Below are 23,442 nucleotides of genomic sequence, written 5' to 3' on the forward strand. Positions count from 1 at the left end.
ACAAAAATCGAGGCAAAAGCTTTTCAAGATCTAACAATTTTGTAGCTTTGATACCATGTAATGAAATGGTAGACTTTGATGCAATGCACGTCGGAGGAGGAGTGAAGACAGATGCCCACCGTGAATCGGTGTGGCTCAAACTTTTATTATTCTCAACAAGTTTCAATAATCAGGGGAAAAACAACCAATAGCAAGGAATAAAATGGAAAAACAGAGTGCAAGTAACAAAGAATAAGCAAAAGGAAAAAAAAGGTCGGCTGAAACTTTTCTTCTGTGTCTCACGAAACCCTAGGAGAGGGTCTTTAAAGATTATTGCTGGACCCGGATCGTGTGTCCAGCCTTGGACCCGAATCGCTATCCGGGTCAGCTTCAATCTGCTGCTGGCTCTGTGTTGTTCGAACCGCACCACGCCTGGAGTAGGTGCGCAGGGACGTGTTGCGGCTCCGTTCCTGCCATGGGGTCGGACACGTGGGTCCGGTCTTCTGCCGTTTGTGGTGGATCGAGTAGCACTATGGGTCCAACCGGGTCCTGCCCTGCATCATTCTCCCCTGGTTGGGAAGAAGTCGGCTCTGACGACTTGTTGTTTCCACAGTAAGCATATAGATCAGTCACGTTGAAAATAGGGGAAATATGCCAATCGTCGAGCAACTCAAGGAGGTAGGCATTCAAACCCAATCGCCGAAGGATCTTAAAAGGACTATACTTCTTAGGACTCAATTTGCTATAGGTGCCTACTGGAAAGCGCTCGGGACGCAAGTAAACCCAAACGAGTTGACCGACTTGAAACTGGATATCACGATGACTTTGATCTACGAAAGCTTTGTAGGCCTCGTAGCTTTCAACAAGTTTGGCGCGGACCTGTCTGTGGATGTCACGCATATATTCGACGACATCAAATGCGTCTGGAGCTGGAGCTGGGAGATCGGACACAGGGGCTAGGTCAACGACATGGGTGGGTGACCGACCATACACCACTTGGAACGGGGATTTACCTGTAGACCGGTTAATGGAATTGTTGTATGCGAACTTGGCTTGAGGCAATACAAGGTCCCAAGTTTTGACGTTCTCCCCCACTAGACTCCGTAAGAGGTTTCCTAAGGTGCGATTGACAACTTCGGTTTGGCCATCTGTTTGGGGGTGATACGCACTACTGAACTGAAGCTTGGTCTTCAATAATGCCCATAACGATTTTCAAAAATGGCTCATAAAGCGCGTGTCGCGATCAGAAGTAATGGTGCGGGGTAAGCCATGGAAACGAGCGACGTCCTTGAAGTAATAGGAAGCTACCAAGGAGGCGTCAGTGGTTCGCTTACACGAGACAAAAATGGCCATTTTGGAGAACCGGTCAACAACAACTAGAATTGAATCAAAACGACGTGGAGTTCTGGGAAGACCTACGATAAAGTCCATGGATACGTGCTCCCACGGTCGCTCCGGGATAGGTAATGGAGTATACAGACCACTATTCTGACGATGACCCTTAGACACTTGACACACATGACACCCTTGAATGAACTTGACCACGTCTTTGCACATTTTGGGCCAAAAGTATCGTTCATCTAGTAAAGCGAATGTCTTATCATGTCCAAAATGTCCAGCTAACCCTCCCTCATGTAACTCGGAAATCAATTGAAGCCTAAGAGAAAAGTCAGGCACACATAACTTGTTCCCACGAAAGAGGTAAGTATTATGAATACTAAAACGGTGGTAGACAGGGTGATCTGAAGAGGTGCACCCTTCCCAGACTTGTTGGAAGTCAGGGTCCGTTGGGTACAACTCCTTGCACTGCTCGAACCCAATAACCCGCACTGACATAGTCATCAGTGAAAGAAGGAAACCCTATTATCGACAGTGAGAGAAGGGAAGAGAGAGAGAGAGAGAGAGAGAGAGAGAGAGAGAGAGAGATATTCCAGAGGAAAGAGGGTTCAGTCCATCGTGACTGCCCTCTCATTCTATTTATATTAAAAGTGCAAAACACTAGGGTACGAAAATACCCCTTTACAGAGTGTTAATTTACAATACATGAACTGGATCTGGACCCGATCCATTACATAAATGGATCGGGTCAGACATACACAATGAAGATAACGATGCCTTCTTTTCAGCCTCCCTCAAGTTGTGCATGGTGTTGGACCATGAACAACTTGTTCTTCAAAAACCAAAATCTATCCTTTGTTAACCCTTTAGTGAGGATATCAACAACTTGTTCTTTAGTTGACACATACATGGGCTCAATCTCTTTGTCTTCAACCTTTTTCCTATTTATATTAAAAGTTATTCTTGACATCCATAAGTAAAGAGGATGAGCCTCTTATGTTCTATCAAGCTGCGAGCTCTAGAAGATGGGTAGAAGCAATGAATGAAGAAATGGAGGCCTTACATGAATGTGGCACATGGAAGATTGTGCCTAGACCACTGAACAGAAATGTCGTTGGGTCAAAATGGGTGTACAAGATAAAATATAAACCAAATGGGAGCATCGAAAGGTACAAAGCTCGACTTGTAGCCAAGGGATTCACACAAGAGGAAGGCCAAGACTTTGATGAAACTTTTAGTCCTGTAGTTAAGATGGGGACCATTTGTATTGTGTTGAGTCTAGCCATTAAACATGGATGGACATTGAGCCAGCTGGATGTAAAAAATGCTTTTCTGCACGGGGATTTAAAAGAAGAGGTCTACATGGAACAACCCACTGGATATGCAGAACGAGACGCCAAAAAATATGTATGCAAATTAAAGAGAGCACTCTATGGTTTGAAAGAAGCTTCTCGTTCCTGGTTCGACAGTTTTTCTCTAGAAATACAACGGCATGGTTTTTCTCGGTCTCTTCTGGATCACTCATTATTTATTTACAATGAACAAGGAGTTACTACTCTTCTGTTGATATATGTAGATGACATCATCATCACAGGGAATTGTAAAAGCCACATTGAGCAGGTGAAGAAGTTATTAAATCAGAGATTTAAGATGAAAGATTTGGGAGAGCTGCGATATTTTCTTGGGGTAGAAGTTGATAACAAAAATGATATGCTTACCCTTACTCAACACAAATATACGCTGGACATTCTCGGCAGAGCAGGCATGACAGATTGTAAGCCGTTAACAACTCCAAGTGTCATCCATCAGAAATTGAGTTCACAAGAAGGGGATATATATGGAGATCCCACTAAGTATCGCAGTTTAGTTGGCATGTTGCAATACCTGACTTTTACTAGACCCGACATAGTATATTCGGTTAATCAGGCATCTCAGTTTATGCATGAACCTCGTGTGTCACATATGGAGGCAGTCAAACGTATACTTCGCTACCTAAAGGGTACAGTGGGTGATGGGCTGGTATACAAAGGCAAGGAAGAATTAGATCCAGGCGGGGGCCATGAGATTGTTACTTATGCTGATGCTGATTGGGCGGGTGATCCAGACGAACGACGATCAGTATCCGGTTAATGCAGCTTCATTGGGCCAAACTTGGTATCCTGGAGCAGTAGAAAACAAAAGGCGGTTGCTAGATCGAGCACTGAGGCCGAATACAGATCGATGGCCACTGCCACGGCCGAGGGTACATGGATAAGACATCTTCTGACTGAAATGGGAGAACCGATTGCTCGGTCACTGTTACTGTGTGACAATCAAAGTGCCATCAACATGTCATTCAATCCCATTCACCATAGTCGAGCAAAGCACATTGAAATAGATCAACATTTTATTAGGAAAAAGGTTGAAGACAATCAACGTGGATCCATCAGCGTCAGCAGCGTGGATTTATCAGCCGTAAATCCCCGTGCAGAAAAGATTTTTTACATCCAGCTGGCTCAATGTCCATCCATGTTTAATGGCTAGACTCAACACAATACAAATGGTCCCCATCATAACTACAGGACTAAAAGTTTCATCAAAGTCTTGGCCTTCCTCTTGTGTGAATCCCTTGGCTACAAGTCGAGCTTTGTACCTTTCGATGCTCCCATCTGGTTTATATTTTATCTTGTACACCCATTTTGACCCAACGACATTTCTGTTCAGTGGTTTAGGCACAATCTCCCATGTGCCACATTCACGTAAGGCCTCCATTTCTTCATTCATTGCTTCTACCCATCTTCTAGAGCTCGCAACTTGATAGAACATAAGAGGCTCATCCTCTTTACTTATGGATGTCAAGAATAACTGAAAGTCCAATGAAATTTTTTTATAACTTACCCACCTGTCAAGCAGATGTCGAATCCGTGAAGATCTTCTAATATCCATTTGCTGCGAAACGGATGATCCAGATGGATCCGTGTTCGTACAAGGAATGAATGAGGGTTCTTTCTCTCACCGAGTGTACACAATACCCTTATACCTTGTTGGCTCCAAGTCATATGTGACAGTTTCCTCCGTTTGAGTCTCATTGGCTGAATCCTCATGTGGTTCATTCTGACTGCAATTTTCTGGACAGTCTACTGTACCATTGGAGAAGAGTTCTGAATTTAACCATGGGTAGTATACCTCAATGCTGGAGCTTGAGTTATCAGTATCCACCATAGTTGAATTATTATCCTGATCAGCAAAGTTCATTTCATCGAAAATAACATTCCTTGATATTTTGACACACTTACTCAGGGGATCATAACACCTGTACCCTTTGTAATCTTCTGCATATCCTATAAATCTGCATTTCAAAGCCTTATCTTGGAACTTGTGCCTGAGTGAGCTATCAATGTGCACATAACAAACAGACCCAAACACACGTAATTCATGATAATCAGGTTGTATGCCAAAAAGAGAGAAGTATGGTGACTTATTTTCTAAGATATTCATGGGCAAGCGATTTATCACATGAACTGTGGAGTGGAAGGCCTCAGTCCATAATGATATAGGGAGATTGCTCCCGTGCATCATGCTTATTGCAGTCTCAACAATATGTCGATGCTTTCTCTCAGCAATCTCATTTTGTTGAGGTGTATGAGGGCAAGACACTCTTCTCTTTATCCCATTATGTTGAAGAAAATTAACAAAATCACTCGAGAAGAATTCACCTCCTCCATCACACTGAAAATTAAGAATGTTGGTAGAGAAATGATTTTGAATGAAAGAGTGAAATTTCTGGAACAATCCAAAAACTTCTGACTTGTGCTTCATAAAGAATATCCAAGTATAACGTGAGTAACTATCAATGAAAATAAGATAGTATTTACTGCCAGAAAAAGAAGTAATTGGAGCAGGACCCCAGACATCTGAACAAATGACCTCAAATGGCCTCGAAGCTCTTTTATTAATGGAAGCAAAAGGTAAAACATGACTCTTACATAGATGACAGCTAGAACATTTTGTATCAACGACTTCTGAACTCAGACTGGACTTAAGAATAAGATTATTCATGACAAGTTTTTCAATGAAATGGCGACCACAATGGCCAAGACGACTATGCCAAAGTCTTGGCTTATTACTTTCAGAAACAGTAAATATAAAATCAGAATCAAAGACTTGACGTTGGTGAGGCTTCAAGGATGAATAGTTGGAATGAATGAAGGAAGGATCTTCTTGGAAGATGTACATGTTGCTCCATCGTTTTCCTTCAGCGAATATCCTCCTCGTGCGAAGATCCTTGACATAAACAGAAGAGGGAGTAAATTCAACTGAAGCATTAGCATCATCAACAAGTTTTGAGATAGAAACAATGTTCTTTTGAATATTAGGAGCATGGATGACACTTGGAAGTTTAAGAGAGGACTTTGACATGTTTATAATGGCATTTCCAGTATGTGAGATGGCATGATGTGATCCATCTCCTGTGACAATGCTATTCTTTCCAACATAAGGTGTAAGAGTCAAGAGTTTACCTACATCACCTGTAACATGAGTAGCTGCTCCAGAGTCGACATACCAAATTCCTTTGTCGTTTTGTTTCATATTCAATCCTGCCAAGGCTGCCAACAACAACTCTTTTACTTCTCCATCCTTTCTAGCCTCTGCTTGTGGAGCTTTCCCTTTGTTTTGAGGATTAAACCAACAATTCGCTTTAATGTGCCCTTTCTTGTTGCATAGGAAGCAGGTGGGAATGGGTCTTTGTCCCTGGACATTGGGTGTTGGAAGTATGCCACGACCTCCATAGTTATTTCTCCCTTGTCCTCCTTTTCCTCGAAAAGAACTTCCTCTACCTCGACCATAACTCATTCCCATAGCCAGCACATCTTGTGTTCCGGAATTCCCATGAGAGGCTTCAGAGGAACCTTTCAGATTATCTCATATTGCAATAATTTTGCACGAAGATCTTCAAACTTTGGAAGTTCTGGTAAACATAGTAAGGTTGTCGTCATAACATGATAATCTGGCCCCAATCCACTCAAGGTTTGTTGTACTTTATCTTTTTCACTGACAAGACACCCAACAACAGCCAACTGATCTGTGATGCCTTTCATTTTATTTAGGTATACCACAATAGACATGGAATCTTTCTTCAGCATTTGAAATTCTCGCTTAAGAAACATAATTCTTGCCTCAGAAATTTGTGAATATGTTTGAACTAATGTATCCCACAGTTCCTTTACCGAACAATCATCAGGAAGAGCAATAAGGACCTCCTGTGAAAGAGTTGAGGTGATGTATGCCACTAGCGATTGATCCCTCTTCATCCAAGCAACATATTCTGGATTATTGTGAAGAACAACAGATTGTTCTCCTTTATCGTCCGCCTTTTCTTGCGAAAGGAATTCTGGAGGCGGTGGGACCGATCCATCCAGATGACCAGAGAGGTCCTGACTTTTTATAAACGGAATAATCTGTCTTTTCCAGGTTAAGAAATTGCAGTTATTCAGTTTTTTAGAGACTAGTTGACCGAGAAAACTTGAGGACAGACATGATTGCCCGTGAGTAAAATCCATTTGATGAATATGTTTGAATTGACACTTAGGTATGAAAAACAAAGGGCTCGGCTAACAGAACACTGCTCGGCTAATAGAAAAATTTTCAGATGAGAAAAAAACAGATGGCTGTTAGCACATGATACTCAGCAGGCAATTATCTTTAGAACCAACAAAAAAATACAGATCAGCAGAGAAGGAAATCACAGATTGACAGTGATTAGCAGGTAGCAGGGAAACACATATTAAATGCAGGGAAAAACAACAGGAAAAACAGCAGGGAGGAAATCACAGATCAAGAGAGACAGATTAACAGTGATTAGCAGGTAGCAGGGAAAACACAGATTAAATATAGGAAAAGCAACAAGAAAGCAGCAAGAATTAAACCACATATCGAAAGAGGATCGATTTTTCACAAAGGAAAGGGGAACCTGATTTAATTAGAGACACAGGACACAGATTTTGCTGATAGAAGCACACAGATTGACGTTGTGTTTCTTTGAGATTCACGGCTGATAGGTCCAGATTCACGCTGGGATGAAAGGCACACAGATTGATGCTGTGTTTCTTTGAGATTCACGGCTGATAGGTCCAGATTCACGCTGGGATGAAAGGCACACAAATTGACGCTGTGATTCTTTGAGATTCATGGCTGATAGGTCCAGATTCACGTTGCTTTGAGATCCACAATACCACGCAGATAAAAAAAAATGATTCACGCTGGGTCTTTCTTCACACAGATTCACGCTTGGTCTTTGAGGTTCACAATACCACGCAGATTCACGCTGGGGCTTTCTTCACACAGATTCACGGCTGATAAATCCACGCTGATGGATTCACGCAGTGATTCGCTCCCAGATTTTGGCTCTGATACCATGAAAGAAGGAAACCCTATTATCGAGAGAGAGAGAGAGAGAGAGAGAGAGAGAGAGAGAGAGAGAGAGAGAGAGAGAGAGAGAGAGATTCCAGAGGAAAGAGGGTTCAGTCCATCGTGACTGCCCTCTTATTCTATTTATATTAAAAGTGTAAAACACTAGGGTACGAAAATACCCCTTTACAAAGTGTTAATTTACAATACATGAACTGGATCTGGACCCGATCCATTAAGATAACGATGCCTTCTTTTCAATCAGAAGGCTGTTTTTTCTACTAAGGGCGCCAACCACCTTGTTCAGACTCTTCAGAGTACCCGATTGATGACGAATCGTGAAAGTATACTCTTGCAAGAAGCTGACCCGCTTGGCGTGACGAGCACTTAGCTTCTTCTGACTATTCAAGTACTTCAATGCCTCATGATCCGTGTATAAGACAAACTCCTTATAAATGAGATAATGCCTCCAATAACGAAGGGCTTGAACAACGACATAGAACTCAACATCATAAGTGGAATACTGACACCTGGCCTGAGTCAGCTTTTCACTAAAGAAAGCAACATGGCGGTGGTTCTGACTCAATACGACACCAATTCCCACTTTAGAGGCATCACACTCAACCTCAAAGACTGCACTGAAATCAGGGAGGGCTAAGATAGGGGCACTGGTCATTCTTTCTTTAATGACAGTAAAAGCTCTTCCAGCTGCGGGTGTCCATTGAAAGCTAGTACCCTTTAGGCACTCCGTGATGGGGGCCATGAGGGTGCTAAAATTTCTCACAAAACGTTGGTAGAAAGTGGCCAACCCGTGGAAACTACAGATCTCTCCTATAGTCTTTGGGGTAGGCCAATCGACAATCGCACAGACTTTTGCGGGATCTGCCTTGACTCCATCGGATGACACAATAAAACCTAAGAACACGACACTGGACGTCATAAACTCACACTTTTTCGCATTGGCATACAATTTTTCTTTCCTTAAAATTTCTAAGACTTGACGCAGATGACTCAAATGATCAGACAAAGACGAACTATAAACCAAAATATCATCAAAGTAGACAACCACAAACTTCCCGATACACGGACGTAAGACTTGGGTCATCATGTTCATGAAGGTACTTGGGGCATTAGATAACCCAAACGGCATAACTAACCACTCATACAACCCATCACGTGTCTTGAAGGCCATTTTCCACTCATCCCCCTCTCGTATACGAATCTGGTGATACCCGCTTTTTAAATCTATTTTAGAGAAAATGGAGGCACCAGATAACATATAAAACATATCGTCCAAACGGGGAATGGGAAAACGGTATTTGACCGTGATGCGATTGATCGCGGGACTATCCACACACATGCGCATGGTCCCATCTTTCTTAGGAGTGAGCAAGGTGGGCACTGCACAAGGACTAACACTCTCGCGAATGAAACCCTTTTGCAGTAACTCTTGAACCTGTCTTAATAACTTGGCATGCTCGGAGGGGTTCATGCGATATGCGGGGAGGTTGGGTAGGCTCGATCCTGGCACAAAGTCAATGACATGCTGGACTACTCTAGTCGAAGGTAATTCATCAGGTAGCTCATACGACATAACGTCGCGAAACTCCTCTATGAGAGGGGCAACGCCCGTGGGAATGGACACAGATGAACTCATCAAGGGCTTTGCCACCAGGGCATAACAATAGCCATCTTCTTGACAATGGTTCAGGAAAAGCCGGTACGAGAGGCTTGCTAGCCTGGGGACTCGCTCAGGCTTATCCACGGTGGGAAACCCGGTCTCCTTGATAGGGAGAAGGACTATCTTATGGCCATTAAAGATAAAAGAATATGTGTTCTTGCGGCCATCGTGAGTTGTCTAGCGATCAAACTGCCAGGGACGTTCCAAAAGGATGCGACACGCGTGCATAGGGGCTACATCACACCACACCTCATCATGGTAGTGTCCTTGTAAAAGTATCTTCAACAAGATACTTTAGTCGATAACGCAACAACCTTAAGAATAAATGTGTGAACATACACACTCAAGAACACTTGTGCACAACAAGCACAACACACCGAATCACAAATGTGCACTTGCACCCATAAGTTTCATAAACACTAAAGAGGTTGGGCTATAATCCCAAATCCCTTGAAGAAATACAAGAGGAGCTGCCCATATATATAGGGCTTTGGAGGAGGCCTTGGGAGGGGCTCCACATAGTCGTTGGAGCCCCTCCAACGGTCACAAATGTGACCGTTCGAGGGGTCCAACGACTAGTGGGTTGGGCCCCTCCCAATGCATGCACAATGCATTAAATGCAAAAGCAAAAATAAATAAAGAAAAAGGAAAAAAGAAAATACAAAAAACATATTCTTGAAAAAGAATATGTGTAAAATTCCTAAACTACCCTTACTATGACTATATATATTTTATATATATAATTGGTAAATACATATACATATATTATATATATGTATATGTATTACCTTATATATATAAAATATATATACGAAATTACAAGTTTGATTACATAATTTAACACCCCCCCTCAAACTTAGGGCAAGATGACCGATAGTTTGCCAAGAAGGAAGTTGAACCGCGGAGCGCACAAGGCTTTAGTAAAGAAATCTGCCAACTGATATTCGGACGTGACATAAGGAAGATCGATAACTCCTCGGAGATATGCTTCACGAACATAGTGACAGTCCATTTCGATGTGTTTTGTCCGCTCATGAAAGGTGTGGTTCTTTGCAATGTAGATTGCACTTTTGTTGTCGCAGCATAGCTTGGTGGGTCCTTCAATTTTGATCCCCATGTCTTCTAGCAGTTGGTGAATCCAAACAATCTCCATGGTAGTAGTGGCCATGGCACGATATTCAGCTTCAGTTGAGGAGAGCGACACCTTTTGTTGCTTCTTGCATCTCCACGAAATTAGTGAGTCTCCTAAGAACACACAAAAACCAGTTGTGGAGTGACGGTTATTTGGGTCACCTCCCCAATCTGAGTCATTATAAGCAATCAATCTTAAGTCAGAGGAAGAGGACAGAAAAACTCCCTTATTTAGAGTACCCTTTATGTATCTTACGACCCGTAAGATGGCACTCATGTGAACGGATGTAGGCGCATGCTGAAACTGACTTGCAGTATGGACTGCATGGGATATATCTGGTCTGGTAATACTCAGATACATCAAAGATCCTACAAGCTGTCTGTAGGGTGTAGGATCCAACAAGGGAACTCCATCATCAATTTTCATCTTTGCTCCTACTACCGCAGGAGTTTCACACAGCTTCTCATATGTAATACCTGACCTGTCAATGATCTCAGAAGCAAGCTTAGTTTGAGATAAGAAATATCCTCTAAGAGAGTATGCCACTTCAATTCCCAAAAAATACGTTAAAAAACCCAAGTCAGACATTTCAAATTTATCTTTTAAGATAGATTTTATACTTTTAACCCCGTTAGAATCACTCCCAGTGATGAGCATGTCATCAACATACAGAAGTAAAATTACAATCCCTGCATTGGATTTTCTAACAAATAGAGCAGTGTCAGTAAAACAAGAGGAAAAACCATTCTCAATCATAACAGAGTTAAATCTATCATACCAAGCCTTGGGAGCTTGTTTTAGGCCATAGAGTGCTTTCTGAAGACGAAGCACCTTCCCCTTAGGAGTCTCCATTCCAGGAGGAGCATCCATGTAGACTTCTTCGCTTAAATCACCATTTAAAAAGGCATTTTTCACATCCATTTGATAGATGTTCCATTTGTTGATAGAGGCAACGATTATAAGACATCGAACAGTGACCATACGAGCTACAAGAGCAAAAGTTTCTTCATAGTCAATACCATATTCTTGACTATATCCTTTTGCAACCAAGCGAGCTTTATACCTTTCAAGGGATCCATCACTTTTAGTTTTTACTTTGAAAACCCATCTGCACCCTATTGTTTTCTTGCCTTTAGGAAGATTTTGGAATTCCTAGGTTTTGGCTCTTCTCAGAGCCTCAAGTTCATTGTCCATGGCATTAATCCATTCAGGGCATTTACGTGCTTCTTCAAAATTTCTAGGTTCTATATAAGAGTGGATGGCACTAAGGCAGGCTCTATATCTTGATGAGAAAGAGTCATAGGAAATGAACCTAGAAGGAGGCCTTCTACTTCTCTCAGTTCTACGAGGGATCACTTCATTCTGAGAGGCACTGGGACTGGCATCATTATATCTGTCAAGAGCACTCCTAAAGTTGTTTTGATCTCTATGAGAGTAGGTGATAGGGTCTCTAGGTAATTCAATAGGTTGATGTGACGAAGGAGACAAGGAGATGTTTTCCTCGGTTTCAAGTTCATTTGGGTTACTTTGATCTGACTCATTATCACTATAATCATCGTCCTTATTTAAAAAATCAAATACAAAAGAATAATCCATATTTTCATTATGGGGGTCACAACGTTCAAATCCACTAACATTTTCCAAAAAACTCACGTTCCTGGAAACATACAATTTATCACTTTTGATATCATAACAACGAAACCCCTTTTGGGTTTCAGAATAGCCAAGAAAGGCACAAGGAATGGCTTTTGGAGAAAGTTTGTCATTCTTATCAGTAAGAACAAAACACTTACACCCAAAGACCCTTAACCTGCTATAATCAGGTTCCTTATCATACAGTTTTTCAAAGGGAGAAATTTTGTTTAAATTTTTCGATGGGAGTCGGTTTATGAGATAGACAGAGGTAAGGGCTGCCTCAGCCCAAAGATTTTTTGGAATGTTTTGAGAAATGAGCAAAGTCCTAGTTGTTTCAATGATGTGCCTGTGTTTTCGTTCGGCTAACCCATTTTGTTGAGGGGTTTTCGGACATGATTTTTGATGAAGAATTCCAAAATTTTCAAGATAACTCTTAAATTCATTTGAGAGGTATTCTCCTCCAGAGTCAGACCTAAGGATTTTTAAACATCCATTGAATTGATTTGAAATCATCATGTGAAAACTTTTAAAGGTTGAAAAAACTTCATGTTTATGTTTAAGGAAATAGATCCAACAAAACCTAGTATAGTCATCCACAAAAATCACATAATATGAAAAACCTCCTTTTGACATTACCGGAGCCGGTCCCCATACATCGGAATGGACAATTTCAAATGGCTTTGTCGTAAACATGGATCTTTGAGGAAAAGTCAAACATTTCATTTTCCCAAGAATGCATTCATTACACAAAAAGTCACTTTTACAAAGATGTTTAACAAAAGGCAAATACGAGATTTTAACAATATTGGGATGACCCAATCTCTTATGCCATACATCTCCCGGACTGGCGATCCTGTATCCAACATTTATTAGAAGAAAATTTTATATCGCAACCATGGTCCGAGAGTTGGGAAACGGAAAGAAGATTTAGGTTAAGGTTTGGGATAAAACGAATTTTTGGAAAAAAGAAGTCTTGTTTTTCAAAATTACCTATTCCTTTAATCTCAAGAGATGTACCGTCCGCGGTTGATACAAAGGATGAAAAAGCATTTTTAGAAAAATTTGAAAGAGTGCAATAACTAGGGGTCATGTGAAAGGATGCCCCGGAATTTAAAAGCCAAGATGTCTTACCGGGGGAAGAGGATGACATAGCGGCTCCGGAAGTACCTCCCTTGAGAAGAGGTTGTAGGGCTTCCACGATTTGTTGAAGAGAAAGAGACTCACTTGATAAAGAGGGTCGTTCTTCAACTTGAGATGCCATAGCCGTTGCAATCAATTTCTTCCATTTAGGACACAAGGGTTTGATATGTCCGGGCTCTTTACAATGATAGCAAGTTACTTTGCTATAGTCTCTTTTGCCATACCGATCATTTCCTCCTTGACCTTGATTCTTGAAATGAGGAGGTCTATAGGTCCTCATGTTATTTCCCGGTCTTGACACGACATTAGCCATTTCACCATCTTCTTGAGTAGAGGAAGTAACAAGAATGCTAGGATTATTTTTGCCAATCCTCATACGGGTTTCTTCACCACTTAGCTTGGTGATAACATCTTCGAGTGAGGGGGATGTGAAGGCGGAGAGAAGAGAGGACCGAACTTGTTCAAATTCGGGTCTAAGGCCATTTAAAAAATTGAAGAACCGGTCTTCTTCAAGTTGTTTGTGCCTTAATTCGATTGCCTCACCACTCCATTTAGGTTCAAGGATTGCGAGCTCGTCCCAAATAGAGGATAATTCGGCAAAGTACTCCCGAATGGTCATGTCATTTTGTTGGAGAGTCAAAGCCCTTTTTTGGAGAAAGTACTTGTGGGATAGATCTCTTGAGGTGTACATTTTCTCAAGATATACCCAAGCTTCGGAAGCCCTTTTAAATTTGATGATGTTGGCATTTATCTTGGTCTCAACGGATGAGAAAATCCAAGATAAGATCTTGAAGTTCTTCATTTCCCAATCATCATGTTTCTTAGAATACTCTTCAAGGGCCTTTTGTCTTTCATCCCCTTCAAGGATCTTAATATCCCCTCCTTCAACAATGGTAATTTTGGGTTCCGGTTCCGGTATGGATCCATAAACGTAACCCCAAAGCCCCTTTCCTTTAATATGGGCTTCCATATTACCGGCCCAAACATGATAGTTTGAGCAATTAATCTTAAACCCAAGAGAGAAATGAGAGTCTTTTTCGCCCATTAGAGAGGAAAGAATGCAAGAGATAGTATATACCTTAATTACTTTTTGCGTCTTTCTTGACAAAAGAAGCTCCTAAAATTTTGCACGAAGAAGATGATCCTCTTTGATTTCAAAAAACTTGAAGGCACGCTTCCCGAGGAATACAAAAGAAGGCGAGTCGCAATTCTTCTTCTTCAACGAGGCTCTGATACCATGTAAAAGTATCTTCAACAAGATACTTTAGTCGATAACGCAACAACCTTAAGAATAAATGTGTGAACATACACACTCAAGAACACTTGTGCACAACACACCGAATCACAAATGTGCACTTGCACCCATAAGTTTCATAAACACTAAAGAGGTTGGGCTATAATCCCAAATCCCTTGAAGAAATACAAGAGGAGCTGCCCATATATATAGGGCTTTGGAGGAGGCCTTGGGAGGGGCTCCACATAGTCGTTGGAGCCCCTCCAATGGTCACAAATGTGACCGTTGGAGGGGTCCAACGACTAGTGGGTTGGGCCCCTCCCAATGCATGTACAATGCATTAAATGCAAAAGCAAAAATAAATAAAGAAAAAGGAAAAAAGAAAATACAAAAAACATATTCTTGAAAAAGAGTATGTGTAAAATTCCTAAACTACCCTTACTATGACTATATATATTTTATATATATAATTGGTAAATACATATACATATATTATATATATGTATATGTATTACCTTATATATATAAAATATATATACGAAATTACAAGTTTGATTACATAATTTAACAGTTCTCCCATGGAAAATCGGACTAGACATCTCTGGGTGATGGGGACCTCGTTTCCTTTCTTGAACCAAGCCATCTTATAGGGTTGAGACAAATTTTCGGTGTCGAGTTTCAAGGTAGACACTACACTCTCAGACACTATGTTCTCGCATGCCCCGGTATCAATGATAACATCACATGCGTTACCCTCACAGTTGCACCGGGTCCTAAAAATGTTATTCCTCAACCATTTCGATGGAGCCGATTCTCGGGGTGTGGTCAACACATGACGGATGGACAACAAACTTTCGACATTACCGTCGAACTCTATAACTTCCCTCTGATCCTCATCCTCAACTAATGACTTGCTCTCACTCTCACTCTCAGATGCTGACTCTACAATACCTTCAACAAGATGGGTGTTCTTGCTTACAGTGGGACACTTAGACGCGACATGCCCTAACTCCTGGCACCTAAAACAACGAAGGGTCGACTCACTAGGCTTGGCTTTGGACCGGGTATGGAAAGCGGGTCCTGACTGGTCAGGCTTGCTAAAGTCTGCTCTAGGCTTTGAGTCACTAGGGGAGCTTGCTCCCCTGGTTGGGAAACCCGACTTAGGTCGACTAGTGGGTTCACTACGGGAGGTCCTATAGTCTTGCCTCCTTTTAAGCTTTTCCTCGACATTCATGGCGTAACTGCTGGCCTGATCTAATGTCTCAACTGTGACACAACTAAAGTCATCAGAAATGACAGGGCAGAGACCCGAAATGTACCTTGTGACCTGCTGGCGGGCGGTTTCCTCGATCTGTACACGTAGGGAAAGACAATGGAACTCCGCAGTGTACTATGCCATAGTTCGGGCGCCTTGACGCAAGGTCAGGTACTCCTTGTAGGCTCTCTCGGCGTGATCTGAAGGCACGAATTTTGACTGCATCAATCTTTACATCTCCTCCTATGACTGTACGCGCTCTAATCCCTGCCGCTCTCTTGATCGCTGCAGCTCCACCCACCATGTCTGTGCTAGGCCCCACAGTCGCGTAGACGCTAGAGAGATACGACGGTGTTCAGCGACGGTGTGGTAGTCGAAGAAGAACTGCACGACATTAGACCAGTCGAAGAACTGCTCCGAGTCGAATCGCCCCGCAAACTTTGGAAGATCCAGCTTCACTCCGTAGGTGGAGGAGTGTTCTGGTGTTCTCTGCGGTCGAGGCTCCACCATTCCTGCAGGATGCTCGTTCCAGAAAACGTCGTCGTCCCATACTGCTTCATTGTCCGTTGTGCGATACTGCTCGCCTGGATGTTGGTGATGACGAACTCTACCGATGGGGGGTCGACGGTCAGGGCGCGCCGGTTCCTGCTGATACTGTCTCGGTCTGGCTTCCCCGTGGGCGGGCACCATCTGCGGCCGGTATTGGGGTACTGGGATGACGGGAAGTCCAAGGTAGGGTGGATGGTTCGGGTGGGTCTCATGTTCCTGGTGGGTAGGGTTGGTATAATATGGGTGTGGGTTAGGATTCTGGTGTTGGGTCGGATGCTGTATTGGGTTCTGGGTCAGGGTTGGGTTGACAGGTTGGTTTGGGTTTGGGTACAGGGCCTGGTTGGTATATTGATGGGTTGATTCGCTCGATGGGATGTGAATCGGGCCCATTCCTAAACTGCTCGTCGGACCCAGATGTGGATAGGTTGGATCGAGGGTCAAGTTGTGGGGATAAGAGGCTTGGTTTGAACTCGATCCACGATCTATAAGATTATGGGTCTGGTTTTGACCCGGTTCAAATCCAAACTGGAGCTCCGTCCGGGTCTGATATGGGTTTGGGTCGACATGAGGTCTATTTTGAGGGTCAAAATTAATAGGTTGGGTCTGGTTCGGGACAGCCCGCGAACCGGAACCAACTAGGTAGGCCGGGTAAAGGGGTTCTAGACCCAGACCCGCTCCCTGAGACCCAACGGCTGGTCCCAGCGAAACAGGCCTGTGCCCTGCTGTAGCGAAAGCTGGACTGGACCCTCTTGGGTCTGGCCCAACCAAAAGGGGTTCGCCTATTCCCGCCCGTAGGGGTGCGATCACGGAGCCTCCCCGCGCGGGGTCGGGAGGGAAAGGTGAGTCCCTCCCCAGCCGGGCTGATGAACCCGGGTCTGCGGTAGGGCCCAACGTGATGCTGGGGCCTTGCCGACCCTGCCACGAGCCAGGTCCTGCAGGTGGACCCAGTGCAACCCTGGGGCCCTGCAGGCTCGGGTCGACCTGCGGCGTAGTCACAGGTACACGCGGCCACGAGCCCAGACCTGCAGGTGGACCCAGCGTACTGCTGGGGTCTTGCAGGCTCGACCCCACCTGCGATACCAACGCAGGTGCTCGCTGCCTGGGGTGAGGTACCACTACCAGGGAGTTGCTGCTCGCCGGGATCCCCTGGTGCTGTTGAAAGGTGCCTAGATCTGGGGTTGGTACTAGAACCGGTGGGAAGGTAGCGATACGACCCTGCTGGATTTGCGTCGGCTGATAGGGTTTTGCAACATTGGGACTCAAGCTTGTGGACGCGCCATTAACGAGGTCTGCGCTTGGTATTGCGCACGGTTCTCTGTGCGATTCGAGGGCTGTCATGCGGTCATCAAACCCATCCAACCGCTTCGACAGGCCGGCGATATCTCTACTCATGAGCAACATATTCTCCTGGATTTTCGTCAACACGTCCATTACGCGCAGCATTGGATCTTCGCTGCCAGCCTCCTCACGCTCTTCGCCTCGTGCCGGATCGGTCCCTGCTTCAAGAGTCATCTCGCTGATGAAGGTGGACGCCGACTCTGATACCACTTTGATGCAGTGCACGTCGGAAGAGGAGTGAAGACAGATGCCCACCGTGAATCGGTGTGGCTCAAACTTTTATTATTCTCAACAAGTTTCAATAATCAGGGGAAAAACAACCAATAGCAAGGAATAAAATGGAAAAACAGAGTGCAAGTAACAAAGAATAAGCAAAAGGAAAAAAAAGGTCGGCTAAAACTTTTCTTCTATGTCTCACGAAACCCTAGGAGAGGGTCTTTAAAGATTATTGCTGGACCCGGATCGTGGGTCCAGCCTTGGATCCGAATTGCGATTTGGGTTAGCTTTAATCTGCTACTGGCTCTGTGTTGTTCGAACCGCACCACGCCTAGAGTAGGTGCGCAGGGGCACATCCCTGCATCGCGGCTCCGTTCCTGCCCTGGGGTCGGACACGTGGGTCCTGTGTTCTGCCCTTTGTGGTGGATCGAGTGGCACTATGGGTCCAACCGGGTCCTGCCCTGCATCAGTCTTCCACGAATGCACTTGAATCTCTCAAAAGAAAGTATCTAAACGATACTTTATACGAGACCCCAAAAAGAGTGTAAATGAAAAAACAAGAAATAAATGACAAGCTTTATTTATGAGAACAAATGCTTAAAAAGCATTTTTAGTGAATGATTTTACAAAGGGGGATGCACCCCTATTTATAAGAGAAAAGGAGGAGAGCTCATAAGGAGCTCTCCTCTTAGCCATTGGAACTAGTTCTAACGGCTAGAATTCTAGCCGTTGGACTAGTTCCAACAGCTAGATGCTTGGTCAAGTTCCAATCGGAACTTGACCAAAAGCAAACTATCTAGTTCAAAATGAATTAGATAGTTAAAAGACAAAAAAGAAAAAGAAAAAAATAAAAAATATATACAAATTTATATAATAATAATATAATAATAATATTATTATTATATAAATATGTATTTTACATTTTAACACCTTTCAGCTATGCCATTCTGTTCAGGTGTATGAGGGCACAAATTTTTATGTAATATGCCTCTCCTATCACTATGGAAGCGAGTAATGGTTTGTCTAAACTAGTTTTTGACAAGGTTATGAAAATGACAAAACAAGCCGAACACTTTAAATTTGTGCTTCATTAAAAAAATCCATGTATAACGACTATACCCATCTATGAATGTCACATAATATCTACTTGAAGAATAAGAATCAATGGGAGCCATCCTCCAAACATCGGAATATAGAATTTGAAAAGTGAAATAAGCTCTTTTATTGATAATTTGGAAAGGGAGTTGATGACTTTTACATACTTGGCAACTAGAACATAAATTCTTTATCATCAACTCATTATTACAACAAGAACTAGACATCAAACCAGAACTAATCAAAGACTGCAAGAAAGGATGACCACAATGCGCCAAATGCCGATGCCACAGATCAATCGATGGTTTTGGATGAGATTGGGAGTCAAAAAAGAACAACTGAAACTTTGGAGCTTCCTTTATCATATAAAGATTCTCTTTTTTCTCTTTTTTAACATATGTTTCCTTCGAATCTAGTCCCTTTACACAAACAGATGAAGGAATAAAGATAATAGAAGAATTATTTTGCTGACAAAGCTGAGAGACAGACAAGATTGCTTTTAAGACGCAAAACAAAAAAAGCATTAGATGAAGTTAAAGGTTTAGGAACACTAAAAACATGAGCTTTTCCTATGTGAGTGATGGGGTGAACAGTTCCATCGCCTGCAATAATTTTATCATGGCCAGTATAAGGTTTGAGTTCAGAAACCCTCATCACTTGTAACATGATTGCTTGCTCCTGAATCTAAGATCCATGCTTTTTCTTGAGCTCCTTTTGCAGAATCTGCTTGCATATGCTGAAAAGCCATAGCCAAGGCTTTATGATTACGTTGTTGCTCATTGCCCTGCTGAACTTGAATGTAGTTGGCATTATGCTCCACCTTTTTCACTCCAGCTGCCACTCCATAGCTGGGTAAATCCCAGCAATCAGCATCGCTATGCCCTTTTTTCTTGCACAACTGGCAAATAAGAGCTCCCCGATTTTGAAAGTTTTGATGCTGTTGAAAATTTTGTTGTTGATGCTGTGGTAAGGGAAGTAATCCTCTTTCCCCTTGTCCATAATTCCTGCCTCTGCCCTTTAAGAACATGTGAGGCTTCAAATTGCAGCAAGATAGGACGTAGTGCCTCATACGTAGGGATTTGCGTCTGACACTGTAGAGATATGACCAGCATAGAGTATTCTGGCCCAAGTCCAGCAAGGATTTGTCTGACTTTATCCTTTTCAGGGATAGGCTGTCCAATCAAAGCTAGTTCATCAGCAATGGTTTTCATCTTATTCATGTATTCCATAATAAAAGATGAATTCCTTTTCATGTTCTGAAACTGAGATTTCAACTGCAGTTGCCTTGGATTCAGAGACCTGAGAATAAACTTCACGAAGTTTATCCCAAAGTTCCTTTGCACTCAATCCATCATCCAGTCTAACAAGAACATCCCGAGAAAGAGTGGACAAAAGGTATGCTGCCAGCATTTTGTCCTGGCGAATCCACTGCTGGTATGTGGGGTTCTGCGTGAGACCACTCCCACTGTTCCCTTCTCCATCTTTTCTCTCTTCCAAGTATTTATTGGGTATAGGATCAGAGTTATCCAGGTGCCCAATCAGATTCAGACTCTCTATGAAGGGAGTGATTTGATGTTTCCAAATGAGATAATTTGAGGTAGTTAATTTTTCAGGGACAAGCTGAGAAAGAAGAAAAGTATTCATGGAAAGTGGAGTAGGAAATTAGGCCATTTGAAGATTCCTGGGTGCAAAAAATAGGGTGTGCTGAATAACAGCAAAAAACTCATCAGCATTTTTTGCTTGGCTTTAACAGAGGACCCTCAAACTGTGATGACCACAAGTATTGGTTATTCAAAAGGGGGTAGATCTAATGGGTTCCCTTCGTGTTTTTTTTTTTGAGAGAGATGTGAATATCACAAAAAGAGACGTGATTTTCAAAAACAGAAAATCACAGTTGTTGGGTGAGAATCACAGCAGCTAACCAGATCTGGTTTTGGGTTTCAGGAAGGGAGGAGAAGACAGATCTGATATACCAAAGAGAGGAGAACTATGTGAACAGTAACAACCCCCCCTTTTTTGGTAAAGGATAAGAAAAAAAGGGACGTGATTTTGGAGGGAGGAGAATCATGTGAACAGTAACGCGTGAATTAGAAAATCACATGAAATGGGATGGAGAGGCAACCAAGAAAAGAAGAGAGGGATTAAAGAGGGAAGAGAAGACAGATCTGATGAAGGACTACCTGGATGAAGTTGACTTTGATACCATATGAGAAATCTCGAAAATCGAGCTTCCAAAACCTGCAGCAACATGTTTGAGAGAGAGGAAAAATAAGAGGTTGAAACAATGTAGAGAGCAGTCCACAATTTCTGTCTTGGCTGCCTCTTCTTTTCATTGGTATTAATATTAGTGACTAGGGTTCAGGTTTGACCTGATTGCCCTTAATACAAGACAAATATTACATAAGAATACATCCCATACAAGGTGGATCGGGTCCAATATGACCCAATCCAAACTGAACACACGTGACTCTATTTTCTTACAAGATATACCTAGAATACATAAAAGAAATACAAAAGATATACAAAAGAAATAAAAGAAAAGGGATATACAAAAGTACAAAAGATTTACCAAGTACACCTCGGTATACTTTGGTATATATATATATACGTACCCGACAAGACATATATCTTAACAGATCATGGTGCTATCTAATGTGAACATTTCTCTGATCAAATGCTCGAATTCCAATTACATTTAGGGTGCCTTTGAAACAAGGGGGAAGTTCCTCCAGGTCATGTGTTTGGATTCATATAACTTAGGCATGTGTTCGATGAATATAACGGCATGTTCTAACAGTTTTCCATTTATTTTCAGATGCCTGCTGCATGATTTTTTTTAAATTCTTCAGCAATCATGATGCTAGCGATGGGTTTTCAATGACCTGATACTATTTGTTTTCCTTGGACAGAAGGGGTTGCTGTGATAAAACTTGTTGCAGTTCACATAAAATTCACTGAATGAAAACCCATTCTTTTCCTATTGAAATGTTATGATATTGTCCTATGTTATTGGAAACCCAGTTTTTTGCATGTAAAATAATGTATTTTAAAAAGAACACCTGCTTTAGAATTTAGTCTAGTTTCCTGGATTATTCAGGAGCTCATCTCTTCACTCAAATTGTTATGGGACCTTGCTGATCAAACCAAATTTCTAGTTTAGTATCCAGATCCAGTTTGTGAATCCTCATTTTCTTCTTTCTCATTTTCTTGTCAGATATGGAGACCTTTATAATGAGCAAAATGTAGCTATCAGTGGCATTCACACTCATGCAGGGCCAGGGGGCTATCTTCAGTATGTCGTATATATTGTTACATCTCTTGGGTTTGTTCGCCAATCATTTGATATAATTGTTGATGGCATTGAGAAAAGCATTGTACAGGCTCATGAAGGTCTTCGCCCTGGATCCATTCTTGTGAACAAGGGTAAGAAAGAGAAACCTTAAAAATGCAATAATTCTGCTTCAAGATCTACAGCCATGTCCTTCCTCTTTATATAGTTATATGAACTTTGAACCATTTTAGTTTGCAAGCCCTTGCTGCATATCTAAGATACTAGTTTTTGGATATTTTCAGCCAATTGTCTCTGACTTGATTTTGGTTTTGAAAACTTGATTTAAGGTGAGCTCCTTGATGCTGGCATAAATCGCAGTCCTAGTGCTTATCTAAACAATCCCCCAGAAGAACGGAGCAAATACAAGTACAACGTTGACAAGGACATGACACTTCTGAAGTTTGTGGATGCTGAATGGGGTCCTGTTGGAAGTTTCAATTGGTTTGCAACACATGGAACCTCCATGAGTCGCACGAATTCACTAATAAGTGGGGATAACAAGGGAGCAGCAGCACGTTTTATGGAGGACTGGTTTGAGCAGATCAATGTGTTGGAAATGTCTAGAAGGATGCATCCTGATTTGTACAGTAACCAACAAAATAGCATTCCTCGGAGATTCTCACTCATGCTTCCTAGTCAGCAAGAAGGTCTCTTCATTAGTGTTGTCATCATGCTTATCATCATCTTTATTGTTATCATTAGTATTGTTATATTCCCTTTCTTTTTGAAGTCAGCTTTATCTGCAAATTGCTGTCTCTTTCCTGAATAAGTTATCTAATTTGAAGTTTGTTAGCATGGAGTTTCATCTTGATAATATCTGTTAGTTGCTCATATTTTCTATTGCTTTTCAGATGAGTTGATAAAGCATGCAACCATCTTTCGGAGTCCAGGTGGAATGTCTGCAGAAAGTCCTTTTAGTGTTACCAAGCGTGTCAGAAGTTCTTTCAGGCGCAATGGCAGACCAAGCTTTGTAGCTGCATTTTGTCAATCAAATTGTGGTGATGTAAGTCCAAATGTGCTGGGTGCATTTTGCATAGACACTGGACTGCCATGTGATTTCAATCATAGTACCTGCAATGGGAAGAATGAGTTGTGCTATGGCCGTGGTCCTGGGTATGAATCTATTTTGTTC

General features: G+C 42.3%; 1 protein-coding gene across 2 annotated transcripts in view; it reads left to right on the top strand.

Annotated features, from left to right (window-relative positions):
* The window catches only part of LOC149828160 (neutral ceramidase 2-like), a 42,765-nt gene that overhangs the window by 13,974 nt on the left and 5,349 nt on the right, over nucleotides 1-23,442 (top strand). For both annotated transcript variants that reach the window (XM_090017419.1, XM_090017420.1), the window contains exons 3-5: nucleotides 22,194-22,402; nucleotides 22,598-22,957; nucleotides 23,162-23,423. In XM_090017419.1, the coding sequence (XP_089873545.1) occupies nucleotides 22,194-22,402; nucleotides 22,598-22,957; nucleotides 23,162-23,423 (831 nt within the window). The remainder of the gene's footprint in view (nucleotides 1-22,193; nucleotides 22,403-22,597; nucleotides 22,958-23,161; nucleotides 23,424-23,442) is intronic.

Source organism: Nuphar pumila, chromosome 9 (assembly GCF_984573655.1).
Source record: "Nuphar pumila chromosome 9, dmNupPumi1.hap1.1, whole genome shotgun sequence".
NCBI lineage: Eukaryota > Viridiplantae > Streptophyta > Magnoliopsida > Nymphaeales > Nymphaeaceae > Nuphar > Nuphar pumila.